The sequence below is a fragment of the Patiria miniata genome, unplaced genomic scaffold (genome assembly GCF_015706575.1).
Source record: "Patiria miniata isolate m_02_andy unplaced genomic scaffold, ASM1570657v1 HiC_scaffold_3, whole genome shotgun sequence".
Classification (NCBI taxonomy): domain Eukaryota; kingdom Metazoa; phylum Echinodermata; class Asteroidea; order Valvatida; family Asterinidae; genus Patiria; species Patiria miniata.
In genome coordinates, this window is record NW_024037069.1 from 33,688,820 (window position 1) to 33,712,732 (window position 23,913).

Here is a 23,913-nt window from a genome sequence, read left to right on the forward strand (position 1 = left end):
TAAAGTGCCGTGATGTTTTCAATAAAGAATACATTGAAAGAAATTACAACAAAGGGGACAAGTTACCCCTCAGCAGGCCAATCGTGCTCGATTTAATAGCATTTATATGCTCAATGAAGAATGATTTATAACACAAGGCAGGCCGGGCAGATACCCAGTCCACGTTGAGTCATTATGTAGTTCTTTCTAAAAATTTAATTGTATTCCTTTTTAATTCTTTTGTACCATGCAGTTGCTTCCTGGTTGAAAAGTTAAGATGTTATTCAACACCCTTTGACCTAAACCCAGAATAAGCACAGCCAGTTTGTGTTTCGTTTTCTTTCCGTTTCAGAGTTTCGTTTTGATCTGGAAACCACACACAAAATACCTCTTGATGTCCAGATCCTTTTTATAATTGGATGTTAAGCAACAGACCTGCTCTTTATAAAGGACCATTTCATCCCTTAGGAAATGATAAGGAGGGGTTGAATATAACGTTTGCAGATGGATCCGATGCCGTTTGTACATGCCTGCCTGATACAACTTTGTCTTGCACTCTGCAATGTTACATTATACTTCCGTGTGTATTGCACAAGACTGTTTATGGCGTCACCTTATTTCCTCGTGCAAAGTCAGTATAATGTTAGTTTTCGAGGGATAGACCCAGACTTTACAGCCAGTATTGGTTCGTTTTAATTGATTTTTGAGTTTCGGTTTGATCCAAATTCAAACGCATGAGATACCTCTTGATATTCACATCTTTATTATGTGATATTAAGCTATAGAACTGCTCTTTATGAGGGACCACGAGTGTTTATTCAGCTTTTAGAAGTAAATATTCAAAGAGTAGCGCGATTCCGTTGTTTTGATGAGTCCCCATACTGACAATATTACAGTCATTACAGCACAGCCAAATACATCACCAATATTAGTATCAATTTCAGTATCGAAAATCTACTTAACCATCAATTAGAGACTTCCCAATCCCGGGACAGACCGTTATCTCGTTTTTCAAAACTGTAAAACGACAAAACGGTCAATGGTTTGTTTACAGTTGTGTTTTTGAAGAGATGCACAAACGGTAAAACGAAATAACGGTATGTATCGGGATTCTTCCCTCCCTCAATATTCCAGAAAACTCTTCGTCACCAGACATCGTTGAAAGGGGAAGGGGGGGGGTGGAGGGTGATAACTTATTCGCCGACGGACCATCCTTGCTAAAAGGACACCCGGCATCGGAAAGTCAAAATCAAAAACGGAGTGGGATAGACCTCACACCATCTTCCTATGATGGACAATAATCGAACATTAAGGGGCGCACTTCATACCAGTGTACCGTGAATTTAGGAATCTATGAAATACGGACACATTGGTAGTATTGCACATGCCTAAGGGGTGATGATGAGGAGAGCGACCGGTCACGTGAGAGGGTTTAATCAAGGATTCCGATTTTCTTAAGAGTCCGATTTTCATATGACACCGATGCATGTTAATGGGGCAAACGGGGGTGTCACACCCCAACCCATTCGCACCCACAGTGACTTGTAATAATCATACACTTGACTTGAAAATACAGTACGTTAATTTTATTTACCTAGCAATTGTTACTCTGTGTAGTTTCAAACCATTGCAAACACAAACAAAACCGATTACCATAGGCAATCATTTAAAAAAAAAAAAATTACCAGTTACTTCCTGAATGAAATGTCAGTGCGCCCTCTTTTGTTTTGTTTTCATTTTCAGATTTGTTATCGAGTAAAACCTCACACACGTTATACCGCTGGATTTTCACATCCTTTCCATCCGATTGATTTCAAGCCGCACATTTACTCTTGAATGCCATTATTCCCATTTTAGAAGTAATATCAGCATCAACATACAATGTAAGAAGTTGAAGAGCATCTAGGACGATTCCGATGTTTCAACAAGTCCTTATATTGTCCATTTTCATCAAAAACTCGATGATGACATTTTTAAGTTTCAATTCAAATACATGTTAATCTACTAAACCATGTAAACTGTGCAGGGAAAAGGGGTGTGGATAAACATTTTTTGTACAGTCTTTTTTTATGTTCGCCTCATACCAAAAACAAAATATAAACCGTATATAATAAGTCGATTTTATTGTACACAAATGTGCACTTTTGTGTACAAATTTAATGAATTACTGCAAAACATGTGCATACGTTACTAACGTTTGCAAAGGTACTTATGTATAAGGCGTGACGTATCTAGTGGGCTTCTTTTAGAATCGTGCTGTACGTAATATAAGTAAACATCGACTGATTTGTCCTGACTTCAGTTCACGTCAGACTGAGAGTAACTATGCATGCTTTGAATAAACTCACTGTCTTCATAGCAACCTTTTTGATAGGAATTTTTACACAACTAGCGTCTGAGTAATCCTAAATAGTGTTAACAAAAACTAAGTGGCTTTTCAAAACATATTTAAATTAAAAAACGAGGTTTCCCAACCGGATGTGTTTTGATGGAAGCCCTACAGATAAAAAACTTAAAAAGTTCAAGTTAAGAAAATGTGGTAAAAATGGATCAAATTTAAGTCTTGAAAAATACTTCCGAAATCTTCAAACCAGTGTCATCCCTATTCCGCTCATCAGCGATGCCACGATGTTTATTTGAATTTAAAGAAAAGTTTTTTCCTTCTCAAATCAAGATGTTGTCGACAGTGTAAATTGTTATAAATTTGCTTTAATACAAAGTTACACGATGTGTACACTAGCGCATTAAACGTTACTCTGAAATATGACTGAGTAATGATATTGTATTACAAGAAAATATCTTGATATAATTTTACGGCTACTAATTTTTTTGTCTTTTTCTTTTCTTTGTAGTTATATAGTATTACAAGAAAATAACTTGATATAATTTTTCGGGTATTACTTTATTATTTGTTTCTTTTGTATTGTTAAAAATCCACTGTTAAGTTTAACGATTACTCAATTCAACTAAAATGGGACCTTTATGTATATATCTGAGAAAAAAGTTTATAACACAGTATATAATTTGTGTGTATCCCTGTTGAGTTTTCTTTCGATTTGAAGTTAAAAACCCAAACATCAAAGTGGGACATTAGGTAACACAGTGAAGTATTAGTATCCCGTAAAATCATTGGTATGAGCACATCGTCCATGATTTGCACTGAAATTTAAAATTACAGAAGAATGTTTCCATAATTCTAGAATTTTTTTCATATAATTGATTAGATTTGCTTAATATCGCGCCCGCACCGGGCGATGATTGGCTGAGCTGACATGTGAGCGATTATCGCATTCATCTAGTTATCGTCAAACTCAGGCTTGATGGTGAAATTCTCGTAGACAGTCGGTGACAAGTAATCCTGAAAAATCAAGGTTATAACGTACTAAAATGCATCATTGAGAACACCAAGTAATAACCCTTCAATTAGGAAAATAAAACTTAAAGTTATGTTACAAATCTTATTAAGACATATCTTGTAGTATCGAGTTTTAGAAAGAGATCAACTTTGAAATATATTGCAACGAAATAAAGCTCTTAATCAGAGTAACGGGCACATTTGGCATTAGTTCCCAATTATACGTACATTTGCATCCGGGTTGCAGTTCATTTCCTCCAGAATTTCGACCAGTTTTGTGAAACTGGGACGGTTGCTAGGTTGCTCCTGCCAGCACTTCAACATCACATCGTAACTTGGTAAGATATCGAGGGAAAAACGATTAAAAACATAGCTTAGAGAGTGATCAAGTGAACAATAGACGAGCTTGTGAACTATTAGAACACTTATTTAATAATCATGATTACTCAGTTAAAATAAGGTGCAAGTTTGACTGTTTCCCAGTCAAATAGAATGATGTGTTTTTACACTGCACTGATCCAGGAGAATAAGATGTGTTTTCCTTACATTGCATCAGCGCAGTTGTCCGGCTTCGGCATGCGGTATCCATCCAGCAGTCTTTCGGCCAGTGACTTGCTCTCGATGCCAGGGTACGGAGTGGATCCTATACCGATAAGTTATGAATAGGACAAACTGTAAATTATCTATATTCTATTAATTCCATCAGAAATGGAAACATAGATACAAAAACAAACTTGCTTTGTAGCTACCGATACTTCTTGGACGTGGTCACTGTATAATTACATTTTAAAAAGGTATATGTATGAGTAAACTGTGTTCTGTTCAAAGTATTTTATTTGCTGCAGTAGTAGTAGACTTCAGATAAATGCTATCACTTAAAAACAAGTTGTGGAGAAACGCAAAAACACGATGAGAAATGAAGCACCTACCGTATGTCACAATCTCCCAGAGCAAGATGCCAAAGGACCACCTGGATGATGCGATTGTAAATAAAGCAGAGTAAAACACAAAACGGACAAAGTATCTTCTCCAAAAACCATTTTAATTCCATTAACACATGCCTCACCATAGGTCATAAATTAGCAGGATATAATTATGTTCATAATTTGTTCAACTTACACATCGCTCTTGGACTTGTAGACACGACGCGTTAAAGATTCGATGGCCAACCAACGAACGGGAATCCTGGTCTAATGAACAAAGGAATAACTAAAAGTTACTTAACATTTTAAATTATTTCTTTATCAATAATATTAATCAAAACAATGTCGTGACAATTTTAGAAATAAACTATTTGTTTTGAATGTTATCTTATTTTACCGAGGATTTCTGGACATAGACGTCTTCTCCTCTGGATAGGCCAAAGTCAGACACTTTGGCGGTCAGATCTTCAGAGAGAAGGATGTTCCTTGCAGCCAAGTCGCGGTGGATTATCTAAATACAAAATTGTCATTAATGAATTATTGTATTACAAATGTATTCCAAAGGATTTTTTTATTCATTACGTCTCTGTATCCACTTAATTTTCAATCATTACCTATATACTAACAGCTATAGTAAATAGGAACAAAAATTGAGTCGATAATTTAAAATTACAAACGATCCAACAGAATCCTCCTTTTCGTCTCCAATTAGAGTAAATATGCAGAATCTAGTTTTTACAGCACATTAATTTAAAAAATACATATAGTTTCTCCAGATTCGAATGTTGATTTTTGTTTATCTGTTTTGTTGAATTTGTGACTTGCCCCCGTGTTGGACAGATGTTCCATTCCTATGGCCACGTCCAGACCAAACTTGAGCAGGTTGGAAGAAGTCAGCGGTGACACATCATCTTGAGAGCCAGCTGCCCCTTGCTGCTTAGGGCGAGTACTCCTCAGATAATCCCGGAGGTTGCCATTAGGTAGAAACTCAAGCGCCACGTACAGAATCGCTATCAACACAATGTAAACATATTGGTGAAACTTTCAAATGTTGTTCATCGCATACTATTGTAGCGGAGAGTGTAAGGACTTCAGGGCCAGTTTATTCCTAATACATTTTGTATGGTATTCTATTGCATGAATCGTTGTGAATGTGGCTGACTAGCTTAGTGTCCAGTGGAGATGCTGCTTGCGTGACATTGGTTGGCCTAGGCACATAGACAAAGACAACACACACTTATGAGCCGAGGAGTGCTCAGACTCATCTTTTAGGATAAGGCCTACCACTTAAAGCCGATGAATGGGCTAAATTCGGCGGATGTATGACAATTCTATTTAGGAGAATCGGAACCAGATTTACAAGAGTTGACTGTTTTTTTTTATTTAAAAAACTACTTTCTTTAATGCAACCTGAAGACTCAAACTTTAATACATCTTTTGGGGTGGTGTGTCGTATAATGGTAAAGAAGATGTACCTTTGTGCATGCATGCACCCAGTAGACCAACGACATTGGGATGAGGCTGAATGCCTGCCATTGTCTGTATTTCCTTGAGAAAATCATCCCGGGTAGATTCTGAAACACTCCCTGTACACAGAAATATATGCTAGATACAAATTATTGTACATTATGTAAATTTAATGATCAATGGAGGTGGTATCGTATCTCTTATTAGGTGATTTTTTTTTACATTCACGTTTGTTTATTAGTATGAGTAACTTTGAAGATTAAAAATACAGTTTGGTATTGCTTTGTATATTAATTTGAATATTAAGTTACATGTAATACAAAGAGTATTCACTATATTCCAATGTATAATATAAATACAAGTGAAAGGCTTCTTGTTATTCTTCTAACATTTCAGACTGTCTTACCTTTCATTGTTTTGATGGCTGCTTTGGTGACTTTCCCTTTAATCTTCACGCCTCCTGCTCGTACCTCGCCAAAGTTACCTTTACCAAGAATCTCTTCTTCGATGATCAAATTCCCCCGTTTAATTTCCAGTTTAGACGCCCAGCGTGGAAGAAGCCCGATATCCTCGTAGACAATAGGGTCGGTGTTGTCCTCATTAAGTGACTCCATTTTCTTGATTTTAGATCTTGGGTTTTCAGAGAGAACCTTATAAATTAAAAAAAGAACATAAAGCGAAGCTTATCATGGAACAACCTCTAAACCACCGTCCGTAAAACATAAGCAGAGAATAAGTGCATAACTTATATCAGGTTCTTTTTTTACTTGAATATTAAAAAAACACGAATTTCCCCTCGACCTCGACGTAAACTTAAGTGCCATGAAAAAAAACCCATATCCTTGACTTATTAACAGTTCACGGTTAAAGGAATTGTGTGTTTTATTGTATCAGCTATACATGTATGATAATGACTTACCAGTTCGTCTGTCGCAGTTTGTGAACGACCCGTGCTACGTTTTCTCCACAGGATGAATACGACGACGCCAATCACAACCAAGATGAACACGACAATCCCAAGTACAACAGCAGCAATATTAGGCCCTGAATTGGAACTCGTTTGCTCAACTGTATCAAAAGAGGTTTAGATAAAAACACATTCAATATAGTCCTCAAAATCAAACAATTATTGTTACTGCTAAACAATTGAAAATCTTACCTTTGATAGTCAGCGGCTCTGAAAATTCAACATTGGCCACCTAGATAATGAAGCCAAAAGAGTTTGTTAAGAGCTATGAAATAAATGTGACAACAATAATATTTCTAGACCAGAAAAAAACATCAAGGTAGAGAAAAATCATCTTGTCAGTTATCACGGATCTCCGGTATAACAACAAAAAATCAAATCCTAAAAATAATTCAATTGATTTGAGATTCAAATTTCCAGTCTCAGGAAAACTCATTCCAATCTTGAACATGGAAGGAAAGCCAATTTGCCGAATATCTTCAGGCACAATGACTTGTTAGTCAAAGGTTGTGTGTTTGGCGGAGCAATTGAAGACAGTTCTAGTTTACGATCCTAACCCCTTGTGTTAAGAATCCTATTAAATTGGGGAATTCAGGACCAGTCGGCAAACAAACGTCTATTTTAGTTTTGTTTTAAAACAGAAGCACTGACGTATCAAAGCACGTACCGATTCGTTGCCCTTACTGACAGACCCAACACGAATGTTGTACACAGCACCCGTCTGCAGCGGGGCGTTATAGTAACCACCGTACATTTTGGTGTCCCCCACTACAAATTTGTCAGGCACGCCCCCTTTGGGGAGTTCCGCTGCTATGTAGTCACTGGGGGAATCCTCAAAATGGCTTGGAATAAGAACATCTCTCCTGGTCACAGATGAAGACCTGGTCTTCTTGACATGAACAACGTACGATCTGCAGTAAATGGACGATTAGCTTAATTTGTTACATTTTATACAAAAACTCAAAATGGGTCATATAATTGTATATTGATGGCACATACTGTAAAATTAGAATTGCAAACTTCAATAAAGTTTTCAAAAGGAAAGGAGACCAATGAAGATATTCATTAATGTTAACAATGTTTGTCGATTTCTAAAATTCACACCTGAAAACTGAGGTGACATTATTCTAAAATTGCACAACATCTGCCCTGGTTTGAATGTTGGTTAAAATGTAAATGGATGATGAAAAGCAGTTCGTTTTTATTTTGCTGGATAAGTGTTTCACAATATTATTATATTTATTTCATTAACATTTTGATTTTATTAGCATTTGATGCATTTCAACAAACTGAATGTAGTCCTGTATAGTACTCACTCAATGAAGTCATCACCAGATACTGCGGTAGTTATACCAATAGTGACGGTAGTATCTGTGGTGTCTTCTTGGTATGAAATCGGTTGAGGCGGTGCTGTAAGATCTATGGTCAAGTAGAATTGAATTAATCGTTAAAATCTACAACATTAACAGTGGAGAACGATTTCAACTATTAAATCTATGGAGATCCATACTTGTTGGATTTTACCATTTTCCATCATAAATGTGCGCAAAAAGTTAATGACAATTAACGCCCTAAATTGTTAGGCTTTTTCATACTATGATATTGAATATGTTTGTATGGGTTGTTTCTTCCACTGTTATGGCAAAATATCATTCGCTATTTAGGTGGCATGGGCGGCTTGTGCGTAAAGCGCTCGCCTCTCACCAAGGTGACCACGGTTTGAATCCTGGCCGCGGATCACATGTGAGTAGAGTTGTGCGTTGGTTCTCTCCTGTGAGGGTTTTTCTCCGGGCCCTCCGGTTTTCCTCACTCCGGAAAAATCACTTTCGATATCAGGCTGTGCTCCGTGGTCATATACGGGTCGATGTGGCCGGCAGCCATAGGCGCCTTTACGTGCCAGCGGCCCGACCACGTTGTAGCCGCGTCCTTCGCAATTCAGCATACCAGCTGTGAGTAAGGATGATTAGCCTCCCAAATTATTATGAATTATTATATTATTTGATGTACAACATAATTGCATTGCCTTACCTGATTGTGGTTTGGTATAAACTTCCATGACTGTATCACGTCCTATGAACAACTGATTCTCCGCTGCCACTCTGAATTCATACTTTGTACCAGGCTCCAGATTTTCTTTCACAAATGGCGGACTCTCCACTTCATTCCTTTTGTATTCATCAGGCGCAGTGAAACCAGGCTGGTGAGGCTTGTCTGTCGCTCGGTATTCTACCTGTCATTTTAAATGTAGGATTTTGATGAAAAAGAAGTCATGTATATTATGCCAAATATCCATTCGAGATATTGTACATTAAAGGCAGAGGATTTATTGTTGCTCTATATTACCCTCAGCATAATAACTTTGAAAGGTTAAAAAGGCAGTTTAGCAGTGATTTCATGAATTTACGGATTTACTTTAAATGGCTTTTGCATATTAAGATATAATGTTGAAGCAAGATTGTCCTTGCTAGAATAGAATAGGCCTCTAATGTTACTACCTAACTAACTTGTGCGTACATGTACGTTTGGCATTTCTGCGATCTCGGAACACATGTACTAGGCTTGACTAGCGTTGTTTGCTTTGCTAGTAATGAGAAATAAAAAAGACGTACTATGTATCTTTGTATTTGTCCATTAGGATTGAGCGGCGGCTCCCAGTCCAAGGCGATTGTGGAATCAGTTCTGTCTGTCCAATGAAGATTCCGGATTGGTCCAGGTTCTGTAAACAAAACAAAAATAGAGATACTGATTTAGCTTTAAATGTAATCTGTGAGTTAGATTTCGGCATCTGCCAAGTAATTAATAAGGCCACGTCCAAATATCGTGTCAAGAGCCTTTGTGGTCAGAACTTAGGTAACTACAAATACACTTGAGATCTTGCTGATCACAGACATAGCAGAAGCCATATAGCTGGTTTTGTTATTTACCAAACGTGTCAAAGTATAGGGCGTACATAATGACTGATATGAGCCACAGATACCTCGTATTCTGGTCACTGCAGTGACTTTGTTACTCCAGGGTCCCACACCAACCGACTTCTCGGCTTGCACCTGGTACAAATAGATACGTTTTAATGTTTCCCCTCACAGACGAACCAACAAAAACGAACCGAGCAATTTGATGCCCATGCAGTCAATAGATTTAGGGCACATAAAGAAGTAGATTTGTTGTATAGAATCTTCTTCTTTGCACGTTGTTATGCAGTCGGGCACACTGTCACTTCTACAGCGGAGGCCCCCGTCAATGGCGAAAGCTAGCTATATGCTTTGTACAGCATATACAATTGTTTTATCAATTTAAAGGGGCCTCATTGGGTGTACAGTGATCACGTGCCCGGATTCGTCATTAAATGCAAGGATTAAGTAATCAGATTGAATCTGTAAGTGTTACACACGTCAGGTAGAATTTAAACAGACCTGCAGGAAGTATGTCACATTCGTTGCAAGGCCAGTTATCTTATGCATCAATTGCACCACGTCGTTGATAGGTGTTGGGGATCCTGACTGTCCACTCCTCCAGTACCTAACGTTGTAATTGGTGATGATTCCTTTTGGAGGGTCGGGCTCTGACCATTGGAGAGTGATGGATACGTCATCAACGTTCAGGATGACGACATTCAAGGGAACTGTGGGCTCTGTTGAAGATTGTAAAAAAAACCTCAAGTATCTGATCATGTTCGAAATGACCAAAAACAGTAGTTTGATCCTACAATAATTATGAAAACTCGATAAAGGGTTTGATATTTGTAAACAGTACTTACTTGCTTCATCAGTTCTCTGAACCTTAACGTCACTGTAGGGCCCTGCCCCAGTACTGGTGTTTGCGGCAACTTGAAAACTGTAGTTAGTGAAGGGGATTAAGCCATCTATCTCAACTTGTTCGGCTGTCGATACATTTGAGATGAGTTGTGACCCTGGTCCACTCAGCTTGTAAGTGTAGCCTGTGATGATGCCACCTCGGCTTCCACACGCTGGCTGACTCCAGGAGAAAGTCAGGCTGCGTTTCTGTGAAGTGACGACAACTTGCTGTGGTGGAGCAGACGGTTCTAAAGGTAAATTATTGTACGAAGGAAAAATGATTCAGATAAATCATGGGCATTGTTTGAATGTGCCAGCCTCAGAGTTGTCAAAGTTACGGGTTTACTGAAAATGGTCTTACCTTTCGTGCCAGTTGTAACACTAATTTGCGACGTTGGTCCGTTGTTTCCATCTACATAAGCTTGGACTTGTATGATATACGTCGAGTAAGCGACCAGACCAGGTATTATTGTAGAAGTAGTTCCCGAACACATGCAATGCTGGATGTATGTGACCGGAGTGATAGGCTGACAACCATCTCTGTTGAGGAGTGCATAGTGCACCATGTAGTTGTCGGAACAGAGTACCTCACGCCAGCTCAATGTAACACTGTCCGAATCTACGGACGTAATCTTCAGCGGATGAACTGATGTAGGATCTGAAAAAAATAAACACACATTGGAATGCAACCAAATTTATGGCTGAAAATATCTTCCTTGACAACATTAGAATGAAATACATTCGGACAAATATTTGTCAGTGAGTTTTGGGTTAAATAGGGCAGTCTTACAATTACAAGCAGGGGTAATGTCAGTTTAATTTGTCTTTGCATAAACATATCGGCTATGATGCAACAGATTATCACATTTTAATCAAATTCGAAAGAATTGTTTACCGTTTCTTATCAATGTGGTACCAGATGTTGACGATTCGGGTCCCTGCGTACCACTGTACTGTGGGCGAATGTAAACCATATAGGTTGAACGAGATATCAAACCAGTGATGACATGACTGGTAGTTTGACCATCGAGTGGACCTGGAAGTGGTACCCGCTGTGGAGATTCAATCTCTTCACATTGGCCCCTGTTTGTCAATGCATACTCCAGTATGTAGCCAGAGACACATGCATCTGGTTGCCAGGAAACTTGTAGTTGATATGGAACGTCGGAAAACACCTTTAGCCCCAGAACGCCATTGTTAGCTGCAATTAAATGAATTGTAAAACAATTACACCGAACATTTAAAACGTTTATTTTAACAATATTTTTGTGTGCTGTTTTACCCATCGCCTTCCTCGAGAGTGTGCCATGTCGTAATCATCTGCACAAACTTCTTTAATCGTGCTTACTTAGTCTATCTGATGCTTTTGTTGTTTTGTTCGTAACTTCCATCCACTTATCAGTAACATCTGGGTTAGAGTGTTTGTGACTGAAAAGATTCAATGAACTTACTAGAGCACTGGCAGTTACTTCCAAAGTATGGTGGTATGCAATCTGAAAGGAAGGATAAAAGAATATTGCTGTGTCAGTTTATCAGATGTAACGTATATATACACATATACATTGAATTTCACATTGTGTCCTTAAAAGTTAACTTTACTATTTATTACTTTAATTATACATTAACAAATATTACTTTATCAAGCTTCAGTGCAATTCAAATCCACATTTCTCTTACTTCCAGTACATTCTCCTGTATCCTTCTTGCAGGAATCTCCAGATGGACAGTGACATGTCTGCTTACAGTCGGCTCCATACTTCCCTTCACTACATTCTAAAGTCAAAACAAAAATACTCAGTTGAATAAAAGTTGGTATCTTTGGACATAAAATAATTCATTCTTAGCATACGGGACGAATCAGCAAGGCTCAACATAGACTAATTGGAAAGAACATCTCTGATTTTGTCAATATCAACTGAAGGAAAAGCCAAATTAGCAAAATAGTTAGTTTGTTTGCAATATAAATATCAACAAGTACCCAACACGAAATAGTGGACAAGATATGTTGCCAATTCCGTATCCTTCTCACAGGAATCTCGAGATGGACAGTGACATGTCTGCTTACAGTCGGCTCCATACTTCCCTTCAGTAATTCTATGCGAACACAAAAATACTCATGCTGCATGCCTTATATACGGGAAGAAAATATATTTGATCTTAAAACTATACACTTCAGGGAAAAACAAAATTAGCAACATTCAAAGTGATTTTTGGGGCAATCTTCAAAGTGATTTTTGGGGCAATCTTCAGACCCGGGGTCTAAATATAAAAACCAACGAGTACCCAGCCCGAAATACTACACACTATTTTAATAATTCCCAATACCTTGCACGCAGTCTAGTCCCATATATCCAGCAGCACAGGAGCATCCGTAAGGATCAGGAAGACAAAATAAACGACCCCGGCAAGCGTCGTTGTGTGGATCAGTGCTATCAGAACAGGTATGACTAGCATTCTGGCCAAAGACGTGACGCCCGTGAACTGATTGCAAGAGAACAACAAATCCGGAATTAAGTCTATATAAAATCAACATTTTTTGGGAGTCTGGTTGGTGTGGCGGTACTTTCCTTGCCTTCCACCACTGTGATCCGGGTTTGAATCCTGCCTGGGCCAATATGTGGATTTAGTTTTCAGTCCCTACATGATTCCGTGGGTTTTCCTCAGAATACTTCTCTGGGCCTTTCCTCCCACCTCTAAAACTGTAATTTCTTCACATTGTCTTCTCTTTACTGGGACCCATGGAAGATCAGTGGATTCCACTGAGTGAGTTACCCAGTTAAAATAAGAAATAAACAAATAAATAAATTTTATATGAATAAAATGTTCACCATTAGTACCAAATAAGAAGATAACGAATTGATACCTTGCAGGCAATATTCTCCGCTGAATCCTGGAGCGCAGATACACGTTCCCGTCTTGTCATCACAGATACCTCCATTGTAGCATCGACGACAGGTGTTCTGACATGAAGGTGGGCCCCACATACCAGCTGCGCATTATGAAAGTTCAAATGGCACCAACAAACAAGTCATTTTGATGAGCAAAAAAGTGAAAAGGTGATATAAAATTATCCTTTACATTTCCTTGAGACATCTTTTTTACTTTGCCATTCATATATTTAACTGTATTTTAGACGTAATATATTGTACATTATTATATTAAACAAAATGTTACTATAAAATATATGTAAAACTAACATATGTCGAAAATTTAGATGTCAAAACTGTGCATGTGCTAAATAGTATTTCTTATAAGCATCAGGGGCAATGTGAGGAATTGTTGTCTGCCAACCTGACAGTAAATCTGTTAAATTTGTTATTAAAAAGTTAAGAATTCCATATTTTTTTTATCAAACACTGCACAATTTGGAAAAAATTGCCAACTTTTGGAATGTTTCACGGTACATTATCTTTACTCCATTCGTAAATACCATAACATATTGTGCATGTCTATCTGCAAAGGTTTTACAGAAATGTGGGCCTAGTACAATACGGTGTCGATCCTTACACATCCGATTACACAAATCGAAGATTGGGCCAAAAAAATAAGAAAACAGTGAACATTTACCTCTTACGATGAGTCTCATGAAGCCATGGAGTTGCTGATCTTCTTCACCATCTATGAAGCAGCTGTATATCCCCTCATTGGTCTTGCTGACATTCGCAATATTAACGCTCAGCATGCCATCCCATTCCTGCACGCTATCTGCATTGTGCTTCCATCTGTAGTCGGTGTTCGGTGGATTCACACTCTCCATCCGTAGAGTAACTGCCTCTCCGATACTTGCTGTCTGTGTTCGCAGAACTGGACGTGTGTGAATGGTGCCTGGTGTAGAACAAACATAATAGAATGATAGCCGGGCGATGAACTACAATGTAAAACGCTTTAGATCTAATACCAATTTTCCAAACATTTATTGAGCTTGCTATAGTTGCACTCAAGCCCGTTTGGATAGCGGAAGGGGGTTCAATGAAGCTTTCAACTCAAACTTAAAAATCGAAATAAAAAAACTGGTCAATGGAATCTAATTTGTTCAGGCCTTTCGAAGTAATGTAATCTTCTTTTTCATAATGAAGCCCTGAATGATTAAGGATGGATTCGGTTATCGGTAAGGTCCGACAAACCTTCAAAACTTTAGAAACAGATGCACGCGTAATTTTGGTAACTTTTTTGAAATACAGAGCATAGGCCTAATACGTTCACTGTCGATTTAAGATCTTTTAAAAGAGTCCAATACATACCTTCAATCAGAGGACTAGTAATTTCCTGCAATACCATTTGAATGGGATATTCCTAACTTCACGAATGTCCGATTCATTTCATAAAAGCAACAAATAATCATCCAAGGGAAAATGACCAGCTGCAAATATAGTCATTAGATTGAACAAAGCAAATATTGAACCCCGGACCAGTTTTGAAGCTGCGACCTCAAGAAGACTTACGATCAAATCCCTTGCCAGTCAATATTCTTTGCTTAATTTTATCATTTTTTGCACTAATACGTTTGTTATTTTGAAAAAGAAGGGATGTGTACCTTCTTTGCGTAAGATCACTGTGCGTATTGTGGTAGCCCTGCCGTTTAGAGCTGCAGTGCCGTAGAAGACACCTGTTCTGTCAATCCCACCATCTTGTGGTAAGCTAAGCAACCTGGCTGTACATCCCATGTTGGCATCGTAAAACCCAGACGATCCTGCAGGAAGGTTGTCATTGCTCCCTCCTGTCGTCAATTGGCGACCGAATGAGACAGCAGCGGCGATGTCTGTTGGACTTTTGTAGGCTGATAAGGTTGCATCGTTGTCGCCTGTGGCTCCAAGCCGAGCAGGATTGGCAACCAGAGTAAAATCTACACCGCCTACTAGATAGAAACACGAAAAAAAAGGAATCTACAAGATACTAGATGTTCATTTGTAATGTGATCAATTTTAGGAGATATGTCTTTGGGAATTATTATTAATTTTTTTAGCTAGTTTTGCTATTCCGATGTTATGGGATGTGATGCCACAGCTGTCATTGACTTTTAAAACCAACTTATTGTAGCTCTTCATGCATATTTTCAGCATAGGATCTTTTGCACTCATGTGCAGATTCATTCAATTCACTTAGTGGCAACCAGCTGAATTAAGAACTCGCACAACATTTTTCAAATTGTTTTTCCACATTGATTAAAATTGATTACTTCTCAGATATTATGAATTTTTTTTCAGAGCCAAAAAATAAAATTTTCAACTAGTACAACTGTTTCATAAAATACAAAATTAATTGGATTTGAACAAAGGGCTTGACCTTTACACCCAAGAACAACATGTATAAAATAAAATTGCAACATGTTAAAAATGTTAAATGTTGAATCAAATGTGAAGTTGGGAATCTGCGATAGCTTATTTTTTTTCCCGGAAAATTATCATTATGCGAAATTTTGGAGACATTGAAAATATATATGTTAACCACGATGTCATTGTCCTCGTGAATATCCTAAATTGTTCAAAGCAGCATAACATAAGACTATTGTCTTTGCTTGTGTCGCGAACAAAGTGGGAATCCATGCAAACATATTTTTATCCATCTTACCTGCAACAGAGGAAGTCTCTTCAGTGTCTTGGATTTCCTCCACCATGACTTCAGCCAGGCTCAGAGCAGTATTTGTAGTTAGTTCCACACTGACGTATCGAGCAGAGATTATGGGATCCGCGATGAAATCAATCACTGCTCCGTTAGTTGCCTGAGAATTTGTGACTGCATCTCCTATCTGTGTGTTCTGCGAGAAATCTGATGGATCCAAACCAGCCCGCACTACAGCACTTGCCAATCGCCAACCTGCAGTAATTTGTCATGCCGTAAAGTAATCGGAATTATTTTGACCCATGGGTTTTGCACTTCCCTGGTAATTGAAGACCCCAAATAGTATAGAGGAGTTGCATATCACTTACATATAGCTATAATACAGTTAGATATGTTTAAAGATTTGTATTTCTCTTTATCAAACTTCAACCGGTTCGTCGAAGTGAAACATAACGGTGTGGATTTTTTGTATTAATACCACACCTAAGTTTCAGGAGGATTTTAAAAATGAATTTACGGGTAGCTCACTAAATTGATTTCTGACATTAAGCTTGGGTGCAAATGCCCACCTGAATCAGTTCGGCTGAATTGAATTAATGACAGAATTGCATCGCGTTTATGTTTTACACAAATTCTAACCTTACTCTATCATAAAAAAATACCCCCATCTGGAAACGAATGTTTTTTACACACTGCGATGAAAACTGGCATTTATGTTCTGTTCTATAATCGCCGAACGCAGCTTGTAAGACATGCATAGAAAACTTACCACAGCAATCGACTCTGTTGATTATTGTAATTTTCTTCAAGCAGTAGCTAGCCACAAGATCTACTCTCCACCACTGATTTGGGGCATGATCTATAACATAAATAATAAATGTGTCTACATTGCTTCGTTTAGAGAAAGAGTGTGCAAACGTTTTTACGTCAAACAATTGTTTTCATACCAAATGTAATGTGATTATCGAGTTGTTTTAATTATTAATACGTAACCTGTTCAGCATGAGGTACAGTCGGGACATGGCTCAAATCACGGCAGTATTGTAGAGTTATAAATAATGGTGACATGCATTTATTTCTGAACGGTTTCGATAGTAAATAAACAAAATTTAACATAACTAGTACCTAATATTCTATAAACCCGTTTTGACCACATCCAAATTTGTAGCCACATTGATTTGTTTTTAATCCACTTGTTTTAATCTTGGCTTGCACATTCACAATCACAGTCGAAAATACATGACATCACAAATCACTGTCTTAAAAGGTTATTAAATGATCAAACTTTAGATATTGTGTAACCTACGTCATTCTTTTTGTGGGACGTTCTTAGTGAGGAATTCTTCAGCTATTTGTTTGTATGTGTTCGGATAATGTGGCATTTAAACGGACGAATTAACCGAATACTAACTAGAAGCTAAATACAACATCCTTGTTTTATAAAAACAAATGGTTTAACACTAGTGGACCGCTGTTAAGCTTTTTCGTAGTTGTGTATGCTCTACTGCCCTCCATTCAGTGGCGTAGCCACGGGGGGGGGGGGGGGGGGGGGGCGTGGGTGTCGCCCCTCCCCCAATGAAACCTTGTCGTCCCCCAGTCGCCACCCCCCCCCCCCACACTGAGATTTTGAGTTTCTAAAAAAAATATCATTGATCTACATGACGCCCCCCCCATAAAATGTTCAAGGCCCCCCCAGCCCCCCCCCCCCCCCCCTGGGCATTTACAAAATGATGTATTTTTTAAGATTAGAATCAAAAGTCTGCTTCGATGAGGTAGTTTCTCACCCTTGAATAACTGCAGATTGAATCATTTCTACAGTGCAATCAATTGCCCAAATGAAAATTAAGGAGTAAATGAATGTTTGACACGAAATTCAGTAATTTGGTGTGCACTGGAAGCCTACATTTTGGACGAGTAACTTGATGTTACAGTGTAGGCCTAAACTCCTTTTGTTTTAAGATAACAAAATGGCCGCCGTCATTTGTAACATGTTTGAAAAGTGTTTTATTTTTTATTTAGCAAGATTTATACCTAATTTCTTTTAACAATTTTTTTTAATGTTTCAGAGGTCATTTATGAAATATTACAAGGATGATAATGCAAATTACGCTAAAATATTTGGAGTTATTGATTAATTAATTACACACGAAATGTTCGGGGCTACTGGACCGCCATATGTCGGGATAACTGGCCCGCCTGGGCCAGTTGCCCTGACGGTGTAATTAGTATTCCCATATGATTGTATTTTCTTTATAAGAGTTTTAGTTCTTTACTAATGTTCATTCCAGCATTGATAAGGCTGCAGTATATCACTATGGGTTTTTTTTTGGTCTCCCTAATTACAGAATCATGCTGCGGACATATCGTGCTACGAAGCGTGGGCCTCGAAACAAATGGGAGGCAGATGCGAGGAGTAGAGCCATCACTGCGATCACAAGTGGAGAGATAATCAGTCCTCAAGATGCATCAAAGCTATTCAGATATAGTTCATGATTTAGCCATCCCAATCTAACATTAAAAACATGCAAATTGTAAGCATAATGTGTTCAGTTTTAAGGTCCAAAAAGTGCCAAAAATTGTAGTTAGCGTTTATGCAGAAACAATGTTTGCGGTTAATCAAGCTGCCTTAGAATTTTCTCAAAAGCAAAACCATGCATAAAGTGTGACCCATGTGAGGTATATACACTTGAAAAAAAACTTCAAATCGTGGTTCAGGGAATACAAAATACCTATGACAAACAACTCTGTAGGGCCTATTTGACTCACTGACATTCCGAGAATAGAAATTGCAGATTTTCTTCTGAGAAAAAGTACAAACTCTTTAAATTATATTGAAACAACTTAGTGAACACTTTGGTGTTTCTAAGATATTCACAGTTACATATTTGAGTGTTTTATCATCCATTTACTGTTTACAGTATTCATTTTTTTGCACTTTTGATGCCACAGGAGTGGGGCTAGTAGCCCACTTTTGGCGGAATTTTTAATTAATTAATATTCATATGTTTAATGAATGTGATTGATTTCAATTGTTTGCAATAAAGAAGCAAGTGTTTTGGTCATGTAATAAACATAGTTCTATCCCTTGCCTTCATCATTTCTATAGTGTTAGAATTGAAAATGTGCTTTGGTCCAGTAGCCCCACATTCCCCTATGACATAACCAGCATGGGAGTCGATTGCTTGTCTAACGTGTGTACATGCACATGGCTCCTTATGGGGCAGTAGGCACAATAGTACAATGTAGGAAGGAAGTATTTGAAAATCTATCTGCCCTTTAAGGATAACGCAATTGAGTTTGAGATTTCAATAAGAACAAAGGAGAACAAAAATACGCAAACAAAGATATTCACCAAAGGGCTATGTGTTGGGGATGTCCCTCCTATATTTGTATTTCCTCAAAAAAGGACCCTGGCGAGCGCAAAGCCCTAACGTCGTTGGGTCCGGGCCCGCTTGATGCCCAGGCAAATTTTGGACTCAAGAACCTCTGTTGTGGAACGAAGCACACATTTCTTATGGCTTTAGTCAGTTTTTGAGAGCATTTTTTTTGTTTACAATTGTATGCCGTCATTTATAGGCCTACGTACGTGCACGAACCAGTGGGACGTGTGGGTATATCCACTCGCTGTGGGCCCTGTAGATGTTTTAAACATTTATAAATCTGTTTCGCGTTTGGATGGAATTCATAATGTTAAGCATTAGCTTTGCAGTGAAATGATAAATGAATCAGTTCAATCGAATATTGGCCTACAATGTTTAGTTGAGAGTGGGGAAAGCAGAAACAAGGGCGGTGACAAATGATACGATATGTCTCCCCTGCTTGGAATAGTAAGGGAGTACCTTCCCCCACCCCCGTCCCCACCCTAATAGACACAAATAATTACACGAGTTTATTTATCAACAAAGAAGGACACCCGTTTTGAAAGAAAATAACTTTTACTTGTGATTGAAAAGGTGTTTCGATTGCCATCTACTGCATTCTCCGCAGACGTAACAACTGGAATAAAAGTTGAACTCTGATCAGTCGGCTTGTTCCGCAGATTGAGGGCCAGACCTGTGTTAAAGGATATTATACAACACCTGAATAAATCCCTGTCATCTGATTGGTGGATCGTTGATCACATGTCTTGAATTGTTCGTACCAATGCACGGCGCGCGCGTGGCGCGCAACGCGCGGTGCAATGGTAGTACTATTGGTCTGTGATTAGAAGTATTATATAACCGACATACAGATCATTGTCATTTGATTGGTGGAACTCACATCACATGGCATTCGTTATTGCTCCCATTTATGCCGCGGCTCAAAAAGTACTATCCGCCCATGGGGAATGGAAAATACTGTTCAACAGTTAGGATCATGACGCGGTATTTGTGTGCAATGGTGCAAATGCATGCTGGTGAGCGCGTTCAGCGTTGCGCGTAGCGCGTATGGTTCCAAAGAGCCAGCGCTACAGCGTTGGGTTCAAACATTTTCGTGAAGGGGTGGTTTGGAAGACAGAAATACATTTTCTTCCAGCTTTGTATTGCAAAAAGTTCAAATATATAAAATGACAAGGATCTATATGTCAGTTATATAAAACAAATAATTATTTAGTGGCTTTAAATTGTGAAATGAGAGGAATATTATCGCCCGGGTAAAATCTGGAATTTCCCAGTTCACTCGGCTTCGCCTCGTGAAATGGAAAAGTCCAAATTTTACCTTGCGATAATATTCCTCCCATTCCACGCTGAGCCACTCAATAATTGTATACCATTGCACTGTCCCTGCACATGTTGCCGATGGCGGCGCTGTGGTGTTTAAATTGGCAATTAAAGTTCTGAACTTATTGAACGGTTTGAGTTCTAAACTTATGGAAATGTTTTAAGGTAAGATAATTTTGAATATTATAGTTCTCAACCTGTTGAACAGTTTGCATAATATGATAACTCTGAACTTGTCAAACTTGTACACCTTTTTAACCTGAATAAATTGGCTATTAAAAGTCAACCAGATGAAATGTTCCATTCCACTCGGCTTCGCCTCCTGAAATGGAACATTTCATCTGTCACCTCATGAATTTATTTTTTATTCCATTGCACTCACAAACAGTCATTATTTGTATACTATTAAACGGTGTCCATACTTTCTATTTACATACCAGAATGCATTTTCAACCCTACCACACAAAGGCGGCTTGGGACAGTATTAAGGCGATTGTACACAAAATATGTGAAATGCAATTTGTATTTTGTTAGATTTGTTTTGGAGTGACTTACGTTTTGCCGTTTCAGATTCATATGTGACATAAAACTATTAACTTAATTGCAATCCTTCATTTTGTGTAGTCACAGAATACGTTCTCACCAAACTCTGGAAATATGCTGTATAACAGTGACACTTGCATTTAAGAGGTGCATTGCAAATTCGTTGTGTTTTAAAACTCAAATTAGTACTGAACAAATCGTGGCCCCGCTGTAGGTGCTAGATGCAGGCAAATTTAAGGATAGCTTAAATTATAAAAAAAAAATGTAACGTGATCATAATAAATTCTTAAATTGTAAACAATAATATTTTGAGAGAAGCGTTCATTATATACGGTTTTCACAGTAGAGGCGTTGAAAACTGTATCAACTTTGATTTAATTGTTGTGGAAAAAAGAGAAGTGTGTTGCCTCAGCATAGCATAATGGATGGGACTGATGGGGTGGGGGGGGGGGTTGTGTTGTGTTGTAGTTAGTATTGTAACAGGATAGGGACTCTTAAAAAAAGAAGGACAATTAGCTAGATCTTCATTGCAATGGTCAAACGTCATGATCAACTAACAGCAAGCCCTAGTAAGACCGTTTGAAAGCTCATAGACTGCTTTAAGACCAGTTATTGAAATTCCTGTACTTGGGCCACGGACCTACATTGGGCACATATGTCATGCATGTTGGACCTGAAAAAACATGACCAAATCACCCACATAAGTGGTGGGGCAGCACAGGGAGGGCAAACAGCTTACAGCAAACAGCAAACAGCTTTTTCGTTCGAACGCAGATTTGTTTCGTTCGAACGCAGATTTGTTTCGTTCGAACGCAGATTTGTTTCGTTCGAACGCAGATTTGTTTCGTTCGAACGCAGATTTTTTTCGTTCGAACGCAGATTTTTTTCGTTCGAAAGCAGATTTTTTTTCGTTCGAACGCAGATTTTTTTCGTTCGAACGCAGATTTTTTTTCATTCTTACCATGATTTTTTCAATTTTTTTTCTTCACCTATGTCCCATTAAAAGCTCCGTAAAAACTACATGCCATTGAACAAAAAAATTAGAAAGTGTTTACATTTCCCGAGAAACAAGGATCTTTTGTCTTTCGTGAAACTAACTGTTACTTACCGATTGTGGCAACAACTCTTGACCAAATAGCACGTTTACCCATATAAAATCCAGAATGACGTCAAACAACACTGTTCATTTCCTCGATGATCAAACTTACCTCCTGTGTGAGTGAGGAGCAGAAACAGAAGCAGTGGAAAGATGGTATCGTGTCTGTAGTCTCCACCTTGAGACGCCATGTTTGTTTGTATCCCTCGGAAAATGCTCCGATAACAGGGATGACTCTAACCTGTTCAGTCCTATACAGTTCATGCAAGGAAGTACATGCAATGCTACATGTACCTCCTTGTGTATTGCCCAACAAACTGGTACTGTGGTGTCAGTTTATTTCCTCTTGCCAAATCAAATGACTGTTTATGATAGAAAAGGCCAGATTTACACAGTACAGTAATGGTTATATTTACAGAGTACATTTCGACAACCCTTAAGCACAGTGCAGCTTCAAATACACATTCACATCACAAGCGCATTACTTTTGGTTTGCACTGTTGATATTAAACTTACTGAATATAGCCTGGCACTATGGTAATTTACTGGGATCCCGGTAAGACTGGGTACTGTTGCATTGCGACGATAGCGCATTCAGGTGTGAGGGTCAGGGTAGGTAGGTAACGGTTGTAAAGTGCTGTGACGCTTTCGATTAATAAAAAAAAAACAATTGCAAAAACTTCGCCAGGAGACAAGTTAACGTTCACCAGGACTTCCGTGCCCAATTTAAAATTGATTAATTATTTATTCGCATATATATATATATATATATATATATATATATGTGTGACGTATCTAGGGTTGAACTTCTGAGGGAGCACCTGGGGTGCACACATTTTTCAAAGGGGGCGTGAGGAAGGGGCACAGATATCCACTGGGAAAACACGCGTCCCCCAACCCTCGCCTCTCCCTGCCCCCTACCCACCTCAGCTCCCCTGTGGCCCCCCTTCCCCTCTTCTATAGGTACGCCACTGATATACTCAGTGTAATATTAATTTAGAATACAGAACAGGTCGGACAGGTCCCCAGTCTAGGCTGAGTCATCGTGTAAGTTTCGATTTAATAATTCTGCATTGGACTTGAACTGTACGTGTATTTTTTACAAGTTACTTCCAGGTTGAAATGTTATAAAGTCATTTTTATCCCCTTTGACCAAAAACTGGAATAAACACAGCCAGTTTGTGTTTCGTTTTCATTCCATTTCAGAGTTTCGTTTTGATCCGGAAACCACCAACACAAAATTCCTCTTGATATTCAGATCCTTCTTTATAATCGGATGATAACTGTTCTTCATAAAGGACCACAAGTGTTTATGAAGATTTTAGAAATAAAGGTTCAACGAGTAGCGTGATTCCATTGCTCCGATGAGCCCCATTGACAATAACAATCATAACTAGAAATGTGTTTATGGACAAACACAAGCTGTTTCGGATATTTGAAATACTCTGTGCATGTGATGAACAATTAATGACGTCACTACAAATGTCATCTATAACAGCACATTATATGTACATATCAAGTTACATCCAA

At 38.4% G+C, this 23,913-nt stretch overlaps 1 protein-coding gene across 1 annotated transcript; it reads right to left on the reverse strand.

Moving 5' to 3' along the window:
- Positions 1–3,259: 3,259 nt before the first annotated feature.
- On the reverse strand, positions 3,260–22,574 carry LOC119736725 (angiopoietin-1 receptor-like). The gene is made up of 29 exons (XM_038210738.1): positions 22,496–22,574; positions 16,814–16,903; positions 16,054–16,299; positions 15,020–15,337; positions 14,053–14,310; positions 13,349–13,483; positions 12,811–12,966; positions 12,163–12,258; positions 11,937–11,978; positions 11,381–11,686; positions 10,847–11,143; positions 10,449–10,733; positions 10,105–10,322; positions 9,669–9,738; positions 9,301–9,407; positions 8,720–8,921; positions 8,008–8,110; positions 7,359–7,602; positions 6,884–6,923; positions 6,644–6,792; positions 6,131–6,374; positions 5,733–5,843; positions 5,083–5,267; positions 4,655–4,768; positions 4,454–4,524; positions 4,264–4,304; positions 3,881–3,977; positions 3,563–3,668; positions 3,260–3,337 (listed from the first exon to the last, which is right to left on the reverse strand). The coding sequence occupies exons 1-29, from the start codon at positions 22,572–22,574 to the stop codon at positions 3,275–3,277; spliced, it is 4,473 nt and encodes a 1,490-aa protein (XP_038066666.1). The 3' UTR covers positions 3,260–3,274.
- Between the last annotated feature and the right edge of the window lie 1,339 nt (positions 22,575–23,913).

Coding starts and splice junctions, on each gene's coding strand:
- LOC119736725 (XM_038210738.1), bottom strand. CDS start 22,574: ATGGCGTCTCAAGGTGGAGACTACAGACACGATACCATCTTTCCACTG. Junction 10,734..10,846: donor TGTTACAACTGGCACGAAAG/GTAAGACCATTT, acceptor ATTTACCTTTAG/AACCGTCTGCTCCACCACAG. Junction 5,268..5,732: donor GGGTGCATGCATGCACAAAG/GTACATCTTCTT, acceptor TTGTGTTGATAG/CGATTCTGTACGTGGCGCTT.